This window comes from Peromyscus eremicus, chromosome 1 (genome assembly GCF_949786415.1).
Source record: "Peromyscus eremicus chromosome 1, PerEre_H2_v1, whole genome shotgun sequence".
NCBI classification, from domain to species: Eukaryota; Metazoa; Chordata; class Mammalia; order Rodentia; family Cricetidae; genus Peromyscus; species Peromyscus eremicus.
Genome location: NC_081416.1, coordinates 166,465,810 through 166,485,386, shown reverse-complemented (window position 1 = coordinate 166,485,386; position 19,577 = coordinate 166,465,810). Strand labels below are relative to the sequence as shown.

At 50.7% G+C, this 19,577-nt stretch overlaps 2 protein-coding genes across 2 annotated transcripts; both read left to right on the top strand.

Moving 5' to 3' along the window:
• The first annotated feature begins 6,241 nt into the window (after positions 1-6,241).
• Dmac2 (distal membrane arm assembly component 2) lies at positions 6,242-13,492 on the top strand. Its single transcript, XM_059244939.1, has 6 exons — positions 6,242-6,259; positions 7,649-7,842; positions 9,191-9,271; positions 11,245-11,381; positions 11,465-11,627; positions 12,547-13,492. The coding sequence occupies exons 1-6, from the start codon at positions 6,242-6,244 to the stop codon at positions 12,722-12,724; spliced, it is 771 nt and encodes a 256-aa protein (XP_059100922.1). The 3' UTR covers positions 12,725-13,492.
• A 4,258-nt stretch (positions 13,493-17,750) lies between these two features.
• On the top strand, positions 17,751-19,063 carry B3gnt8 (UDP-GlcNAc:betaGal beta-1,3-N-acetylglucosaminyltransferase 8). The gene has a single exon (XM_059253483.1). It carries the CDS (start codon positions 17,773-17,775, stop codon positions 18,940-18,942), a length of 1,170 nt encoding a protein of 389 aa, XP_059109466.1. The 5' UTR covers positions 17,751-17,772; the 3' UTR covers positions 18,943-19,063.
• Positions 19,064-19,577: the final 514 nt, after the last annotated feature.

The following is a 19,577-nucleotide window of genomic DNA, read 5'->3' as shown; positions in this document are numbered from 1 at the left end:
GGACTGAAGAGCAGGAAGTAGCAAGGTCCAAGTGACCCAGTCCCCTGGGAAGCTGTGGGATGGAGGGAAGAAAGGGCGGGGAGGGGCTGGCAGAGACATCCCAAAGTCCATTCTCTGAATCAGCTGGCCACATTTTTTTTTTCTTTCTGGAGTCCAACCTCCATGATCTCACAGGGTCCAAAGAGAGCCTCAAGCAGAGGTCCACCTTCACACTGTTGCCTCTTGGGCTGACCCCCTCAGGGTACACGGTGCTTGATGCTTAATGCCTGAAGGAGCTAGGCTGTCTTCCTTCCAAGTCCTCACACCTTTCCAGCCTCTCTTTCTCAGCCTCTTTAGCTGAATGACCTTGGCCAGCCCCTAAACTGATCCTTGTCTGTCCTCTGCCAGGGCTCTGCCACCAGTGTGCCTGAAGAGCCTCAGTGTGGAGGCTGCAGTGCCATACAGCAGCCAGTTCTGCCAGCCTTGGACATGCCTGTATTGTATCACCACCAGGCGGTCAGGACTGGGAAGTACTCTGGGTCATGCTCTGCCTTGACCCTTACAAGCCCATGACTATGCCCGTGGTCCCTGGGTCCCTGGCTTAGAGCTCGGCTGCCCACCCCACCCCCCACCCCCAGAGCCCAGACTCCAACTCTGCAAGTCTCACATCTCAAGGTCAATATGTTCAGCACAGAGCTCCCACTTCGGATCTCCCCCACTGGATCCATTTCCTGTGGATGTTGCAAAAAATCAACCACAATCTTGGTCACTCAAAACAATGCAAGGGGGCTTCAGAAATGGCTCAGAGGGGGCTGGAGAGATGGCTCAGAGGTTAAGAGCACTGACTGCTCTTCCAGAGGTCCTGAGTTCAATTCCCAGCAACCATGGCTCACAACCATCTGTAATAAGATCTGGTGCGTCTTCTGGCCTGCAGTCACATATGCTATATACATAATTAATAAATAAATAAATAAATAAGTCTTTTGAAGAAAAAGAAAAAAAATGGCTCAGAGGGTAAAGGTGCTTGCCACCAAGCCTGATACTCTGAGTTCAATCCCCAGAACCCACAGGATGGAAAAAGAGAGCTTACTATTGGTGAAATTATTCAGGCCACTCCACGTAGTTAAAAGGGAGGGAGGTTTATTTTGTGGGGTAACTTACAACTGAATGGATAGTTTACAGAGTCTGGGAAAGGCGTAGCGCAGTCCAGCGGTGTTCTCTGGAGAATTCTGCTCGGTCTACCTCTGGCGTCCAGGGTCCAGGAACCAAGAGAGCCGGCACATCCGGATCTCCGGTCTTCAGGGTCCTCTCTTGGCCCCGCCTTGTAGGCGTGACAGTTGCCGAAGCCTCAATGGGGGCTGGAACTTCCAGATCAAAGCTGGATATGGCTACCCACTACAGTTTACTCTTGCAAGTTGTCCTCTGACATCCCCCCACCTCCCACCCACCCCACCCCACCCCGAAACACACACACACACACACACACACACACACACACACCTGTCTCAGTTCCGGTTTCTATTGCTGTGAAGAGACACCATAACCACAGCAACTCTTTCTTTTTTTTCTTTTTGTTTTCTTTTCTTTTCTTTCTTTTTTTTTTTTTTTTTAAGTTTTTTGAGACAGCATTTCTCTATGTAGCCCTGGCTGTCTTGGAACTCACTCTGTAGACCAGGCTGGCCTCAAACTCACAGAGATTCGCCTGCCTCTGCCTCCTGAGTGCTGGGATGAAAGGTGTGCGCCACTAAGGCCAGCTTCCATGGCAACTCTTTTAAGGAAACATTTAATTGGGGCTGGCTCACAGTTTCAGAGGTTTAATTCATTATCATGGCGGGGAACATGGCAGCATGCAGACAGACACGGTGCTGGATGAATAGCTAAGAGTCCTACATCTTGCAAGCAACAGGAAGTTGACTGACAGTCACACTGAGGGTAGCTTGAACAAAAGAGACTTCAAAACCCACCCCCACAGTGACACACTTCCTCTAATGAGGCCACACCTTCTAATAGTGCCACTCCAGTTGGGGGCCATTTTCTTTCAAACCACCACAGGCACCAAAAAAATTTTTTTTTCAAAGAAAAGGGAAAAAAAAAACCACAAGTTTAGTTGGGTGTGGTGACACATACCTGTAATCCATTGGGACTTGGCAGGCAGACGCAAGAGGGTCATTGCAAATTTGAGGCCAACAGGATCTATATATTGAGTTTCAAGGAAATATAATGAAATCCTATCTCAAAACCCAAAGGTAGGGAGGAAAGGGTCTGGGGATGTGCCTCGGTTGGTGGAGGGCTAGCCTAGCATGCAACATCACATCAAACTGACTGGGTATGGTGGTATATACCTGTAACCCCAATACTTGGGAAATGGAAACAGGAGAGTTGCAAATTCAATATCATTCACAGCCACTAGCCTGTGCTCCATGAGACCCTGCCTCAGAAACCAAACCAAACCAAAGCCCACAAGAGACTGGAGGTGTAGTTCAGTGACAGAGTGTGTGCCTAACTAGGACAAGCAAGGCTCTAGGTTCAGGCTAGGAACGCAGCTCCGGGGTCCATGCTTGCCTGGCATGTAAGAAGCCCTTGGTTCCACCACCAGAACCAACACAGGAGCGCACACACACACACACACACACACACACACACACACAAACACACACAAGCACAAACAGGCACACATATACACACACACATACAAGCACACACAAGCACAAGCAGGCACATAAGCACACACACACAAGGACAAGCAGGCACACACACACACACACACACACACACACACACACACACACACTTCAACCCCTAGCACTGAAAGGGGGGAAAGCCCCAAGGTTATTCTCTTGCCGCTCTAAAGCATAAAGTAGGCACACTGAGCTTGGTTACTTCTAGGAGAGAACCCACACTCTGCTCTCTGAGCTTCGAGGCCTACTTGCTCTCCTTGCATCACTCCAATCTTTTGCTTCCGGCATCCTGACTCCTGTTGATGGCAATGGCCATCCTTCGGATAAGACCTTCATATTCACCAGTCCCACCCAGTCATCTATGATAAATAACATCCTCTCAAGATCCTTAAACTGGGCAGTGGTGGCATATGCCTTTAATCTCAGCACTGAGGCAGAGGCAGGAGGATCTCTGAGTTCAAGGCCATCCTGGTCTACAGAGAGAGTTCCAGGACAGTCAGGGCTATGCAGTAAAACCCTGTCTTGAACCCCACCCCACCCCCCAAAAAAAGTTCCTTAAACTGAACCTTAAGATACATATCTATGATCCCAGCCCTCGAGAGGCTGAGGCAGAAGGATTACAAGTTTCAGGCCAACCTGGGCACCAAAGCAATAAATACATTGCTAAGAAAGGGGATCAGGGGGCTGGAGAGATGGCTCAGAGGTTAAGAGCACTGGCTCTTCTTCCAGAGGTCCTGAGTTCAATTCCCAGCAACCACATGGTGGCTCACAACCATCTATAATGAGATCTGGTGCCCTCTTCTGGCTTGCAGGTGTACACGCAGGCAGAACATTGTATACATAATTAATAAATAAATCTTAAAAAAAAAAAACAAAAAAAACAAGATTTCTAAAAAAAAAAAAAGAAAAAGAAAAAGAAAGGGGATCAGGCAATCAGAGGTGGGACGGGATGTCTTTTACCATATAAAGTAACATAGAGTGTGGTGGTTTGAAGGAAAATGTCCCCCACAGACTCAGACAGATGAGTGTTCCCTGGTGGTTTGGGGAGCTTAGGGAGGAACCACCTTGCTCAAGGAAGTGCCTCATCGGAGGCAGGCTTTGAGAGTTTAAAACCTCACCATTTCCAGTGTGCTTTCTCTCCTCTGTACTTCAGCTGAAGATGTGAGCTCTCAGCTTCCTGCTCCTGACGCCAGGCCTGCCTGCCACATGCTCCCATACCTCCCCACTAGGATAGAGTCAGCCCTCTGGACCTGCCAGCCCAAATAATGTTCCTTCTGTAAGTTGCTTTGAGTCATAGTGTTTTTATCACAGCAATGGAAAAGTAACTGATACATCCAGCCTCTGAGGATCGCAGGACAAGGACATTTGTGCTTGGGAACTATTCAGTCTACCAAGTCCCCACCCCAGCAACCCCCCTGCTCCCTGCTTCTCCACTTCCATTAGTGACACCTTTTGGTTTCTTGGGCTTTTGTCTCTTAACAATTTTCACTACTGCCCACCCCACCCCTATTCCTATTCATCACGTACCTGTACTATTGTGGTAGCCTCTTTGCTGATTTCATGTCCACCCCTGACCTCTCAGAGTCATTCTCCAGATCTTTGCAATATGTAAATCAGATATTGAAACTCCTCTCTCCCTCTGTGAACAGAATAAAACCCTGCTGGACCTACACAGTCAGTCCCACTGCCCACGTCTCTGGTCCTGTCTTCTACCTCTCTGCAAGCTGATGCATACATACTGCAGGGCTTTGTCACTGGCTGTTACCTCTGCCTGAACACTTTTACTCCAAACCTTGAGGTACCTTTTCTTTCCTGTCACTCATTCCAGTTCAATGCACCTGCTGCAGAGGCCTTTTCTGGTGGCTCTATGCCCCAGCCACTCCCTAAAATACCACTTATTTTTTTCCTACTTCTTTTTGTTGTTGTTGTTTTCTTTTCTTTTCTTTTTGGAGACAAGGTTTCTCTGTGTAGCTTTGGAGCCTGTCCTGGAACTCGCTTTGTAGACCAGGCTGGCCTCGAACTCACAGAGATCCGTCTGCCTCTGCCTCCCAAGTGCTGGGATTAAAGGCATGTACCACCACCGCCTGGCTTTTTTTCTACTTCTTATCAAACACTATCTTTAGTTTTTTATTCATTTTTTATCCATCCTCTTTCTGCCTAGAATGACAACTCCCTGAGAAAGGGGCTCTCAGTACTCACTGTGAGAGCTCAGTAAACACTTATGAATGAATGAGTGAGTGAGTGAATGACTGTATCCACCAAGACTTCACATTTGGAGGCTGGGCAAGTAGCTCAGTTGATAAAGAGCTTGCCTAGCATTCAGAAGGCCCTAGGTTTGTTCCCATTACTTCATAAATGTCTGACCACAGCACACACATGCCCACACTCATAAACACATCAATATAAATTTTTAATTAAAAAAATAAAGTTCAAGGCAGCCTAACATGCATGAGAAAGATCCTGCATAAGAAATAACCCTCTTAGCCAGGCAGTGGTAGCACACGCCTTTAATCCCAGCACTCAGAAGGCAGAGGCAGGCAGATCTCTGTGAGTTCAAGGCCAGCCTCAGCCACAGAGCAAGTTCCAAGGTAAGGCTAGAGAAAGAGAGAGAGAGATCTAGATGTGACTTAAGTCAGTCTCTTACACTGAATTCTAACCTGGCCACCCACCTCACCTTTCCATTGCCCTTAAAAAAAAACAAAAACAAAAAACAAGTTACAGCAGCTGGGTTGAAAGCTTCCTGGCAATTAGGAGCACTGACTGCTCTTCCAGAACACCTGGATTCAATTCCCAGCACACACATGGTGACTGGCAACTCCAATTCCAGGGATCCAATGTCCTCTTCCGGTCTTCAAGGTATTGCACACACGTGGTGTAGACATACATGCAGGCAAACACTCACACACATATCAAATAAAGTTTAAAAATCCAATTATAATAGGGCCAGCGAGATAGCTCCGTGGGTTAAGGCGCCTGTTGTGCAAGCTAGGAGACCTAAATTCGCTTCCTGGACCCATGATCTGTTCATCTCTACAGGTGCACCATGAGATGTGAGTGTGCATACACACACAATAATAAATATTAAAATAATAATTGAATAAAAAAAGGAATAAAAAGGAAAGGAAAGGACATGACAGCTCCCAGGTATGGTAAAGGAGAAAGTTTATTGTAGATATGTGGGAGAGCACAGCCAGAGGCAGAGACAGGACCAGACTGAGCTGGGCCAAGTGGAAAGAGGGGGAGGGGAAGGGAGCGGAGAGAAAGGGGAACCAGGTGCAGCAGCCAAGAGGGCAAAGGCACAAAAGGGGAGGACAAACAATCAAGAGAATTGTGACCACAGTCAGGAAAAGAAGCTCCCTAAGAGGAAAGACCGCCTCCTCGCTCTTTAGAGGGTGTGAAGACTCCGTTTTAAAGAAAGGGTGCTCTGAATACCCTAACAAGATTAAAAAGTGTATGCGCCTTTAAAAGGCGGGCTAAAAAAAAAAAAAAAAAAAGGAGGGGCGTGGCCACAAGAAAAGTCGTTCGTGTCTGAACCAGGTGTTAAGCAGAAAGCCCCGCCTCTTCTGCTTACGTTATCCAGCAAGATGGCGGCGTCCAGGGCGGTAGGTGACCGCGGGGCCGGGAGCCCTTGAACTACAGTTCACTTTGCAGTTCCGTCCTCGAACCCTCCGTCAGCCTGCGGGAACAGAGCGTCTCCTGCCGGGCCTCGCCCTGGGGACACCGACGGGGTTGTCGGGGACCCTAGAGGGTTTCGGGCCGCGCTGGGCGGAGGCTTGGTAGAGAAACCAAAGGATGAGAGCGGACTAGCCAGCTGGAGGACTAGGACGGCTCATCCTGGGAAAGCGGCTAGACTCGGACCTGGAGTGGGATTTGGGAGAGTGCAGAGTTAAGGATACTTTTGCGCGAAATTCCTAGAGAATTTAAGGATCTCGTAGTACCAGCATTTGGGATTGCGGAGTCAAGGGCATCATCAGAAGTTAATCCTTTTATGTATCGAGTTGGAGGCCAGGCAGGGCAACATAAAATCCTGTCGGTAAATAAATAAGTAAACCTTAATAGAAAGTGGAAGGACACGGTGTGCAGGTAGGAACCAGATAGTGAATATGGAGTTCCGAGGAAGAACCTGAGGGAAATTCATAGAACTTCCAATAGTCGTTAAATTGGAGAATGTAGTTAGTGGTAGAGTGCTTTGTTGATACTCATTGTTTTGGGTTCCATCCCCAGCACTACCTCTAAAAGTGAAGGTTACATGGACGAGATGGAGGGGCAGCAAAGAAATTAGTCATTTAGCAAGACCCTAGGGAGAGCTGGTTAGAACTTGGGCTGGGGAAATGGTTCATTGTTAAAGCACATGCCCTTGATGCATGAGCACCAGAGTTAGTAAGAGCCGTGCATGGCAGACCACTTGTAATCCCAGCACTCTGGAGGTGGAGAAAGCTGATTCCTCTAAATACATACATTTAGAGAGAGAGAGAAGGGCAACTGAGGAAGAACCTTGCTTCGACTCGCCTCCCTACACAGGCACATTAGTGCATGGACATCCACACATTCGAATAGACATGCACATGAATGCATATTGCATACATATGTCCTCCCCCCACCCCAAAAAGTGCATTGATGAGAAATTAAGGTATAATGGAGTTGGGGGGGGTAAAGATTTGAGGGGAAATTAGAAGATCTTGAGAAAACCAAGACTGGTTGCACTAAGGAAAGAATTTATGGTGGGTTAAATGGAAGAATTTGGAGAAATGTTTGGAATCCCAAAGGTAAGAATTGAGGAAGTGGACATGCTGGGGATTGACCACAGTGCCTTGTGCATATTAAGTAGGGACTCTAGCCCTGAGCTACACCCCAAAATTGGGGGATTTTGCCAGAAGGATTTCAGAAGACTCAGGAAGCACTGGGGTGAGATTAAAGGTCATGTTGTAAGACTTGGGGGTGGAATCAACCTCCAGGCTCACCCCTAGTCCTTTCCCTCTCCCCTTCTCCAGTTCCTGCGCCTGGGTGCCCGAGAATGGAATGGGAGAGCCAAGGGCATCCATAGCAAGAGTGAGTGGGTGACCCCAGACAGCAATCCGAAGAGACGAACGCTATTACAGTTCCTCTCAGACCACTTCCATGACATCCAGGCTCTGAGAGAGTATCTGCTCCAGAAGCAGGTATCAAAAGTGAACCGGAAGAATCGGTGAGAACCTGTGGCTGGCAAGACCCCAGGGAGACCTGCTGGCTAGACCTCCCAACCAGAGCCCCAACTGCTAGCATTACCAACTCACATCTTCATCTCTGCCCACCCCTTCTCTGAGACTCTACTTGTATAGGCTCTCCACCACCAGCCCTGCTTAGGGGTTAAGCTGGCTTCTCAGACATATGTGACTAAAACACAAATCTCTCACATCTCCCTTTTAAAAGAAATCTTACTCTCAAGCCATCGCCATCTAAAGAATGCCATTGGCCATCCGCTTGCTAAGGGTGAATTTGAAGGCATCTTCTCTGTCTTCTCTCTGCCTTCACATTTAGTCTTATCAGTTGCTAGAGGATTCTCAGTGTCAGTTCCCACCACTTCACTGTATGTGGCCTGCCGTGATACCTTTCATTTTAAGATTAGTGTCTTGGTCACTGTTCAGTTGCTGTGAGAAGATACCATGGCCAAGGCAGCTTTTAAAAGAAAGCATTTAAATGGGGGATTGCTTACAATTTCAGAGGGTTAGTCCATGACCATCATGATGGGAGCATGGCAGCAGCTGGCATGACACTGGCACAGTAGCTGAGATCCATAAGTTGCAAGCCTAGAGAGAGAGCATGAGACTGGGCCTGGCATGAGATTATGAAATCTCAAAGCCCACCCCCAGTGACACACTTCTTCCAAGAAGGCCACGCCTCCTAATCCTTTCCAAACAGTTCCATCAACTGGGGACCAAGCATTCAGACGTATGTGCCTATGGGGGCCATTCTTATTCAACCACCACGGTTATCACATTCATTCCCTAGAGCTGGAGTTCCAGGTGGTTGTGAGCCACTGGATGTGGGGGTGCTGGGAATCCAGCTGAATACTCTGCAAGAGCAGCAAGTGCCCTCAACTGAGCCGAGCCATCTCCAGCCTCATTTTTTGTTTTGTTTTGTTATTGAGGGAGTCTCTCATAGCTCAGCCTGGCTGGCCTTGAGCCCTGATCCTCCTGCTTCTATCTCCTGTGTATGCCACACATGGCCGAGAAGTGGTCTTTAACATCTGCCCTACATGAGTCTCCACTGTCAGGCTGCCCCTGATTGATCTTCATTTCAGAACTGGTACTCTGCGATTCGCAGTTACTTCCTGCTTTGTTATCTCTCTCCCTCTACCAGGTGGTTTAACAGAGGCCAAGACAGTTGTGTGCTCTGTCCATTGTGATCCCAGGACACAGCACTGAATAGGCACTCAGGTTTGCAGCGAGGCTAGTCAATAGCCTGTAATCCTGCTGCCCTGTCATCTGCCCCTCACAGAACTGGCACACAGTGAGAGGCCCCAGGCTTCACCTTTGCTCTCATTTTCTCCGCAGATCCTTCCCTAACATCCGGGAGAAATATGGCCCATATGTCGCAGGTGCCCTCTTCATCCTGAAACAGGGAGGCGCAGTGAAGTATGACAGCTATCATGACAGGGTGTGGGAGGGTGGAGCATCTCTGCTGTCTAGTGACCGTGTGTTGGGGGGACTTGTTTGTGGACTTCAGTTTGTCATTTATAAAATGAGGTGGTATGCAGAGCTGAGGAGAAGGCTCCGTTGGGAAAGTGCTTGTTATGTATACATGAGGACATGAGTCCAGCACCCCTATAAAAGTCAGGCATGGTGGGGTACACCTTAATCCCAGTGCTGAGGGAGTAAGACAGGTCGATCCCTGAGGCTCTCTGGCTGGCCAGGCAGCCTAGCCTGACTGGCAAGCTCTGGGTGAGCGATTCTATCTCAGAACGTATGGTGGAAAAGCAACTGATGGTGACGCCCAACATCAACCACCAGCTTATATGCATGCACACTTGTAGGCATGCACAAAGACATACAAATACATACACACAAATAAATTTTAAATTAACAGCCAGCCTTTAATCCCAGCAGGTGAGGGCAGAGGCAGGTGGCTCTCTCTGAGTTCTAGGCCAACCATGGCTATATCTTAAGACTCTCTTAAAAAAATAATTAAGAAGCCGGGCGGTGGTGGCGCACGCCTTTAATCCCAGCACTCGGGAGGCAGAGGCAGGTGGATCTCTGTGAGTTCGAGGCCAGCCTGGTCTACAAAGTGAGTTCCAGGAAAGGTGCAAAGCTACACAGAGAAACCCTGTCTCAAAAAAACAAAACAAAACAAAAATTAAAAATTATATACAGCTGGGCATGGTGGCACACAGCTTTAATCCCAGCACTTGGGAGGCAGAGGCAGAGGGAGTTTGAGGCCAGCCTGGTCTACAAAATGAGTAAGTCCCAGGCCAGCCAGAGCTACATAGTGTGACCCTGTCTCAAACACACAGCATCAATGAATGAATGATGTGTGGTATTGCTAATACAGGGTTTGCTTTGAAGACTGGGATTTCATTCTAAACGGCTGTCGTGAGGCATAACATCTCAGTGCTCAGTCACACCAGGCAGCTAGCTGGGTGATGTGCAAAGCCTTGATCCCAGCTACTCGTGATGAGTTCAGAGTCAGCCTGGGCTACACAGCAAAACCCTACCTCAAGTGTTTTTCTGCTTGGTATTGTGTCAAACTCCTCTAACCCCAACTCTGGGGAGACAGAGGAGGGTGGATCGAGTATCTCCTAGCCAGGCATGGTGGCACATGCTTTATATCCCAGCATTGGGGGCTGAAGCAGAAGAGTTAGAAATTATAGGCCAGAGACCCAAGACCCTGCCAAAAAAAAAAAAAAAAAAAAAAAACAAACCTCTTTATCCTTTCTCTCTTTTTAAAATATATATTTTTTAACATTTAGTATATGGGGGTGTGCTTTTGCCACTGTGTGTGTGTGTGTGTGTGTGTGTGTGTGGCGGTCAGAGGACAACTTGACAGAGTTAGTTCTCTTCCACCAAGGGGGCCCTGAGGAACTAACTGGCTGTTGCCCTTGACAGCAGGCAGCTTTATCCACTAAGCCATCTCTCATCAGATCCCTGGATATTTTGTTTTCTTCTTTCTGGAAAAATACGCAGTTTCTATAGGCTTTATCTACTCCTACCTTGTTTGAGCACTTCTGCCAACTCCTTAGGATCAGATGTATGTCTGAAAACAGCTGTCAGTAAGGACTCATGAATGTAGCTGTGTGTGTGTGTGTGTGTGTGAGAGAGAGAGAGAGAGAGAGGGTGAATGCACGCGCGTGCACGTGAGGGGGGTTGGCAGGGTCTCACTCTGCAGCCCAGGCTGGCTCTGAATTCCCAATGCTCCTGTCTCAGCCTCCCAAATGCTGGGCTTCCAGACATGCGGCCGTGCCCACCTCAGTTCTTGGCTCTGATGTTGAGCAGTATCTGGGGCTCCTAGTGTCCTGTGTGAAGGGATGATAAGGGTGCCGACCTGCTTCCGCTGCCAGGGTGACCACACATAGGAAGCCAGGCAGTGCCACTCACCCCACTCTTTATTCTAGGTTTCAGGACAAGGAGTGGATCCGGCCAAATGACCGTGGCCATTTTCCTGCTGAGTTCCTGAAGTTCCAGGAGGTACCTGTGGAGGCTGTGGATGCCAGTGGCTGTGCCATCAACTACCAGGGCATGAGTAACCTTTGTAAGTAGGCCAGAGTGGGTGGATTTCCCTTCGGTGTTGGGCTCCAGAAAGGCCCCCGGTGCCACCCGCCTCTCATCCACCAGTGCCCCTGAAGGAGCTGCGGTCTCTGTCGCTGCAGCGCTGCCCCAACGTGGATGACTGGTGCCTCAGCCGCCTCTACCTACTGGCTAACTCCCTGCAGGAGCTCTCGCTGGCCGGATGCCCCCAAGTCTCAGAACGGGGCCTTGCCTGCCTCCACCACCTCCAGTAAGATCTCTGCTCAGGCTGGCCCTGTGCCAGCAGAGCTGGGAGGGGATCCTAGGTGCTACTAGCCATCTGCCTCCCTGTCACCATCTAGTACCTGTGGTAGGTGAGCACAGCTGAGCATTCTGTGTCTTTAGAAGAAATAAGTGACTCCTGGGTTTGCTTCCTTTATGTATGGATGGAAACTCAGTGGTAGTCACACTATTGCAGGAGAATAGAAGCCAGAGAAATATTTAAAGTCAGCAATAAATTTCACATATTTAGATAGCTATAAAGTTTTACTGGAGGGCTGGGGGTGTGGTTCATCGGTAGAGCACCTGCTTAGAATCCCCCAGTGAGGGGCTGGGGGTGTGGCTCAGTGGTAGAGTCCCTGCCTAGAGTCCCCCAATGAGGGACTGGGGTGTGGCTCAGTGGTAGAGCCCCTGCCTAGAGTCCCCTAGTAGGGAGCTGGGGGTGTGGCTCAGTGGTAGAGCCCCTGCCTAGACTTCCTCAATTGAGGGGCTGGGAATATGGCAGAGCTAGTGTTTGCTTAGATTGTACAAGTAAGGGATTAGGGGTGTGGGTCAGCAATAGAATGTGTGAAGCCCTGGGTTCTATCCTTAGCATGTGCACACACACACACACAAACACACACAGAATAAAAAGAGAAACTATCTGTTGAAATTGGGGTCAGCTCAAGCCGGGCGGGGGTGGCGCACGCCTTTAATCCCAGCACTCAGGAGGCAGAGATAAGTGATCTTTGTGAGTTCAAGGCCAGCCTGGTCTACAGAGCGAGATCCAGGAAAGGCGCAAAGCTACACAGAGAAACCCTGTCTCGAAAAACCAAAAAAAAAAAGAAAAGAAAAGAAATTGGGGTCAGAACCCACCTCTACATACACACACACACACACCAGTCTCACATCTGTCCTTCTCACCTCTTCAGGAACCTCCAAAGGCTGGACATCTCAGACCTCCCTGCTGTGTCCCACCCAGGCCTCATTCAGATCCTGGTAGAAGAGATGTTGCCCCATTGTGAGGTCCTTGGCGCTGACTGGGCCCAGGGCCTGAAGCTGGAGCCAGACCAGCAGCCTCAGGACACATCTAGCCCAGCCTCTCCCTAGCCTGTAGCCCCACTCTCGCAGGATCTCGTGAGGCTCTGTGGAGTGTGATGTCTTCCCACTCTGGCTTCCAGTGGGGTTCATTCAACAGAGCATTGGCAAATAAGAAGGCCGAGTCAGGGTTTTGACTGGTGTTTGCCTGCAGCTGGCAGACTGTCGCCATGGCAGACAGCTCTCCATGCACAGCTGCGTTTGCCTGCAGCTGGCACAGTGTCGCCATGGCAGACAGCCCTCCAGGCACAGCTGCTCACAGCTCCATGGTTTCTCATTATCCCTGTTTGTCAACAACATCCCCCCAAACTGTCCACATGCATGTCCCCAGCAACTGTGGCTGACATGAGATACTGCTGGCCCTTTACAGTGGTTGGTTCCTCCTTGTACAGGGTTGGTCAGCACTACAGGTGGCCAGCATCCTTGGCCCACATTCATTAAAGGCCAGCAGCACCCCAAGCCCCATGGCATCACCCATTGATTTACTGACTTGTCAAATGTGGTTTCCCTGCTCTGTGAAAATGTGAGCTGAGCGGCTGGGAAAATGGTTTCTTCAGCTGGCACAACAGACTTCGTCAGTAGAGGATGCTGGAGATAACCCAGAGGGGTGGCTAGGACTGCATGGAGCCTAAAGTGGTTCTCCAGCTCCCAGATTGCTGGGTGGTTGGCACCCCTGTTGTCTGTGAATGACTCCTGGTGTCCATGTTACCAGTGCCTGTCATGACTAACACACCATACAAGTGTATGATTCTTTATATTAAACTTTCCCTGTTCACATTACCCTGTGGCATTTCCTCCTAACTGGATCCAGATGGCACTGGATGCATAGTTCTGGAGCTGAAGATTCAAAATGGATTTGGGAGGGCTGGGACTTTGAACATGAGCATAGCAGTAAGCTCCTTGCTAGGAAGAAAAAAAAAGGCCCAGCACTTGAGAGGCAGAGGCAGGCGGATCTTTGTGAGTTCGAGGCCAGCCTGGTCTCCAAAGCGAGTTCCAGGAAAGGCGCAAAGCTACACAGAGAAACCCTGTCTCGAAAAAACAAAAAAAACAAACAAACAAAAAAAAAGAGATGCCAAAGATCCTGGCATGCAGGGCATCCCAGATGAACTGTGAGTGGATGCCAACAAGCTGCCAACTGTAGCATGTGCCAGTGGCTGCTGTGCTGACAGCTGTGGCCACAAGGATGGTTTGGATGCTGGGATTTTTGGGAACACAGTTGAGTGCTCAGAGGTGTGTGTGTAGCCAGTCTGAGAACTTAGGAACTCCATGATAGCCCCAGAAGTTCGTTCTTAGAATAGGGTTGGACTCAAGAGTCATCAGGACTTGGCCCCTGCCCCTGGCCACTTCAAGGCTCTTTTGCCAATACCAAGGAGCCAGCAGAACCATCCGGTGATGACCTCATCTGGTCCCTGGCTTTGAAAGGAGTGCCTACTATTCTTTAAAGATTTATTTTGTAGCTGGAGTTATCTCCAGTCCCACGAGGCCTGTAGCCACTCAGACCCACATAAACACACAGACGCTTATATTATTTAAACCATTTGGCCTAATGGCTGAGGCTTCTTGCTATCTAGTTCTTATATCTTTTTTTTTTTGTTTTTGTTTTTTTGTTTTTTTTCGAGTCAGGGTTTCTCTGTGTAGCTTTGCGCCTTTCCTGGGACTCACTTGGTAGCCCAGGCTGGCCTCGAACTCACAGAGATCCGCCTGGCTCTGCCTCCCGAGTGCTGGGATTTAGTTCTTATATCTTAAATTAACCCATTTCTGTTCATCTATAAGTTGCCACGTGGCTTGTGGCTTACCGGTACTTTACACCTTGCTTCTCATGGCGGGGCTGGCAACATCCTGACTCAGCCTTCCACTTCCCAGAATTCTTCTCTCTCTTTGTCCCGCCTATACTTCCTGCCTGGCTACTAGCCAATCAGCACTTTATTTATTAACCAATCAGAGCAACACATTCACAGCATACAGAAAGGTACCCCCAGCATTATTTACTTATTTTTATGTGCATGGAAGCAAGCGCACGTGTGTGCAGTGCCCATAGTAGCCAGAAGAGGGCACTGGATTCTCTGGAGTTGGAATTACAGGTAGTTGTGAGCTCCGGTGTGGGTGCTGGGAATTGAGCCTGGGTCCTCTGCAAGAGCAACAGTTGCTCTTAACTGCTGAGCCATCCCTCCAGCCCCATGTGTCCATTATTCATAAGACTTCAAAAAGCATTCAGGAGGCAGAAGACAGGCAAATCAGACATGTCTACATAACAAGTTCCAGGCCAGCCAGAGCTACAGTGTGAGACCCAAAATCTCAAAAATAATTAAAAAGAGAGACTCAAGAGAGTCCTCTACTGCTAACAAAGCCATAAACCCTAGGATCAAATCCACTTGCTTCAGAGGGAGGGGGGCCTACTAGGCGCCTACTGATAAGAACAAGACACCAGCTGGGGTAACATCGCTCAGTGGCAGCATACACAAGGCCCTAGGTTCAACATTCAGTATTTCCCCAAAACCAATATCCCTGCACTAGGGAAGCTGAAGCCAGAGAATTACAAGGAATACAAAACAAGATAGTTAGAAAGAAAGAAGGCAAGTAAGGGCTGTGTAGTTAAGAACACTGACTGCTCTTGCAGATGACCCAGGTTTGACTCCTAGCACCCACAGGGCAGTTCACAACTATCTGTAACCCCAGTTCAAGGGGATCTGATGCCCTCTTCTGGTCTCCACAGGCATCAAGCATGCAACTGATGCACAGACATATTATGCAGGCAAGACACTCATATAAGAAAGAAAAAGGGGTTGGGGATTTAGCTCAGTGGTAGAGTGCTTATATAGCAAGCGCAAGGGCCTGGGTTCGGTCCTCAGATCTGGAAAAAAAAAAGGAAAGAAAAGAAAGAAAAAGATAATTTGAAATTTGTATAAGTAGAAACCTGGAAGTGTGTAGAGTATATGGCAAGGATACTTGGGCCAAATCTGCTGAACAGGTGAGCTTTTCAGAGCTAATGAGTTATCCTGTGCCACAGAGATGGTCTGGCTAGTTGGCTGGCTGACTGGAATATGGACCCAACAGTACCCTACAGTTAATAAAGCTGAGAAATTAGAAATTGCCTGTCTTGACATGGGAGCAGATAATGAAAACACCCCGAACTATGGTCCTCAAAAGTAGTCAGCCACTGCCCCTTCGTTACTCAGTCCCATGTTCTTGTTAATCAGGGCTTTCTATTTGAGCCCTCCTGGTTCCAACAGCTGGGTGGCTTGGCTCCTCCTAGTTGGACCCAGGCTGCACTCGGCAACCAGCACTGCTTTCTTCCCTGGAGACTGTAAGGCCCAGGGAGGAGGATGCCACAGTCACAGAGCCTCAGTGCCCTGGAGGGAGATGAGCCAGGACAGCTGAGGCCTTAACAGGCCTCTCCCACGGCCCTGGGCTGGATGGGCTTGGCCCTGCCTGGCTCTTGGCGATCTTCCCCACTCTCGCTCTTACTTATTCCATTAGCATTCACCATTTCCTCCCTACTGTCTTCCTCCATCTGTTCCCATGGGCTCCATTATTCAAACTTGGAGGGAGGAAATCAGGGCTGGAGAGATAACAGACTCTGGCGCTGGTACACTGGGTTCCTGTTATATCTGTACAGTCCTCCAAACCAGGTAGGCTGCAAGGGGTCAGCCCGGGCATGGGGTTGGGGAGCGGGCTTCATCCCACTGTACGTCCCCGAGATCTGGGAAGGCCCCACCTGCTGGCCTCCCCAGACTGCTGGCACAGCTTCAACAGCAGAGGCCCTAGGGTAGGGATGTAAACACAGTCAGAAACCTTCCTGCCCCAGGGGTGGGGCGTAAAGCCCACAGCATCATAGGGCGGGGCGCCTCCCGTCTGGATGGAGGTGGTAGGCCAGTAGTGGCTCATGCACAAGTTGGAGGAGGTGCGCACCTCTAGCTGGGGGCTCTCAGTGCACCTTGCTTTACCACCTTTTATTGCTCTTCTTGCTTACCCCCTCTCCCTAGTCCGTCCTTTCTTCTCTGGGTCCTCCTGGGCTCCTCCGACTCTTCTCTGGTTAGCTAGGCTCTGTTCTGACCCCTGCCACCTGTGAGTCTTTCTCTCTCCTGCCTTACCCTTTCTCTGCTCTGCTAGTTGCCTGCCGAGGTCTCTCAGGGTTTCTCTACTCGACGTCCCTCCACCCCCTCGCGGCCCCTGCAAACATCCCCTCCCCCACCCCCGCACGCAGCAGTCACGACGCCTCCTGGCGGTGGCCTCGAACCAACCCCTTGGCCTCTCTTCTCTTTCCTCTTTGGGACCCAGACTGCCCCTGGATCACTCTAGCCACCTGGCCTGGACCTCCCCTTCCCTGGAATTCTCCCCTAGGCCACGGCAGAGTCCAGGTCCGCAGCACTGGCCATACCTGCACCTTTCCCGAGGTCTCACCAGAAAGCCAGCCCTAACTCGCCAGGGCGCGCGTCTCCCCGTCTGCCTCCCCTGCCCCGCCCCGCCCCGACTCCTCCCAGCCCCTGGGGCCCTCCCGCCTCCTCCCCTCCCGTCCGCCCCTCCAGACTCCAGCGCGGGCTGGGCCGGCAGCCTGAGGACGCACAGCTGCGAGCAGGGAGTCCGGGCAAGGCTTGACCAGAGGACACCCCTAGAACTGGCGGAAGCCGAACCCAGAGGTACCCGGGGCCCCGGGCCCTTGGTTGGGGTTACTGGAGGAGGTAGGTAGGTTTCCAAGCAGGTAAAAGGGGTTTCCCCGGGGCGCTGGGACTTATGGGGAGACAGAAGTAGAGGGAAAGGGGTAGGAATGGCGTTGAAGCGATACTACATATAGATCAACACCTTGACTCCAGGAAAGGGCAAGAATAGGATGCGGATGGGGGCTCAGTCTAGGATAACGTGACAGTTCGGTACTGCAGGCCAGGCTGTCTAGGGTCAGGGTCTTAGAAGCCATTACCAGTTGGCCGGGACTGGGTAAACCCCAGGATGCTTGTGTGGGTTCAGCTGGGCCCTCTTTGGAGGGTCACCCTGCACCCTAAAGACCTCTGTGGCTCTTTGTGATTCTTGCAGCCCCACTGGTGGCCTTTTCCCTGGGCCGGGTCATGCGTTGCCGTAAGTGCCAGCTCTGCCTGTCAGCACTGCTCACACTCCTGGGCCTCAAAGTATACATCGAGTGGACATCTGAGTCCTGGCTTAACAAGGCTGAACCCCGGGGCACCCTGCTCAGTCCCACACCACCCAGCGCTGAGCCCACTCTGCCCATCAACCTCTCAGCACGCCTGGGTCAGACTGGCCCACTGTCCTTGGCTTACTGGAACCAGCAGCAGCGGCATCTGAGAGTCCTGCCCAGTACAGACTGCCAGACTTGGGGGACTGTTGCTGCCTCGGAGATCTTGGACTTCTTTATGTACCCCCAGGACCTTCAGCGCTTCTTGCTATCAGCAGCCTGTAGGAGCTTCCCACTATGGCTGCCTGCAGGGGGAGGCAACCCAGTGGCCAGCTGCTCTAATAAGGATGTCCCCTACCTGCTCCTGGCTGTCAAGTCAGAACCAGGACACTTTGCAGCACGCCAGGCTGTGAGAGAGACCTGGGGCAGTGCAGTCGCTGGGACCCGGTTGCTCTTCCTGCTGGGGTCCCCATTAGGAATGGGGGGTCCTGACCTAAGATCACTGGTAACATGGGAGAGCCAGCACTATGGTGACCTGCTGCTCTGGGACTTCCTGGATGTTCCCTACAACCGGACACTCAAAGACCTGCTGCTGCTGACCTGGCTGAGCCACCACTGCCCCGACGTGAATTTTGTCCTGCAGGTGCAGGATGACGCCTTTGTGCATATCCCTGCCCTGCTGGAGCACCTACAGGCACTGCCACCCACCTGGGCCCGCAGCCTCTACCTGGGGGAGATCTTCACCCAGGCCAAGCCGCTCCGCAAGCCTGGAGGACCCTTCTATGTGCCGAAGACCTTCTTTGAAGGTGACTACCCAGCCTACGCAAGTGGGGGTGGCTATGTCATCTCAGGGCGCCTGGTGCCCTGGCTGTTGCAGGCAGCAACTCGTGTGGTACCTTTTCCCTTCGATGATGTCTACACTGGCTTCTGCTTCCGTGCCCTGGGCTTAGTGCCCCGTGCCCATCCAGGGTTCCTCACAGCCTGGCCAGCAGACCGCACCAGGGACCCCTGCAAAATACGAGGCCTGCTGCTGGTGCATCCAGTCAGCCCCCAGGACACCATTAGGCTCTGGAAACACCTGTGGGGCCCAGAGCTCCAGTGCTGAGCCTCAGAGACAAGCTAGGGTGGGGATGCTAAGCCATCTTGTGCCCGTCCTCAACCCTCCCTAGTCAAGAACTGGGTAGCAGACAAGGTGGTAGACTGTGCCCATTCTTTCTCATTTTGAAAACTATGTTCTCCTACTCTGAGGCCAGGAGTTATCTTTTCATATATGGGACCCCTGCAGGGAAGGCAGATGCTGTTGTACCCTAACCTTCACACTGGACACTCCCTGGACACTTTGCTTGTACAAGCCTGTGGGAGAGTTCTGGAGGGCCATGTGCCAAAGCTGCCTTCCAGTTTGGCAAAGTTTATAGAAGTAGGTATCTCTAAGCCTTTAACTTTTCTGCCTAAAGCCAGGCTATCCCCAAAGGCTGGTGTGGTAGTCTAGGCTATCCCCAAAGGCTGGTGTGGTGGTCTACTCCTGTAATCCCAGAACTCAGAGGCTAAAGCGGGAAGATCACAAATTCCAGGCCAACCTGGGCTACACAGTGAGATCTGTCACAAAAAAATAGCACACACACACCCCCCCACAAACCAAATCAGCTATGCTGGCCTCTCCTCTCCCCTCCCCTCCATATGCCCCCTCAGACACACACCCCAGCCCCAAAACTTGAGGAGACAGAAACCAGGGGAAGCAGA

What these genes read in the sequence shown, in the direction of transcription:
- Dmac2 (XM_059244939.1), top strand. An exon ending in AAAGTGAACCGGAAGAATCG is followed by an intron (nt 7,843 to 9,190) that starts GTGAGAACCTGT and finishes TTTTCTCCGCAG; the next exon opens with ATCCTTCCCTAACATCCGGG. An exon ending in CCAGGGCATGAGTAACCTTT is followed by an intron (nt 11,382 to 11,464) that starts GTAAGTAGGCCA and finishes CTCATCCACCAG; the next exon opens with TGCCCCTGAAGGAGCTGCGG.
- B3gnt8 (XM_059253483.1), top strand. Translation starts at nt 17,773, where the DNA reads ATGCGTTGCCGTAAGTGCCAGCTCTGCCTGTCAGCACTGCTCACACTC.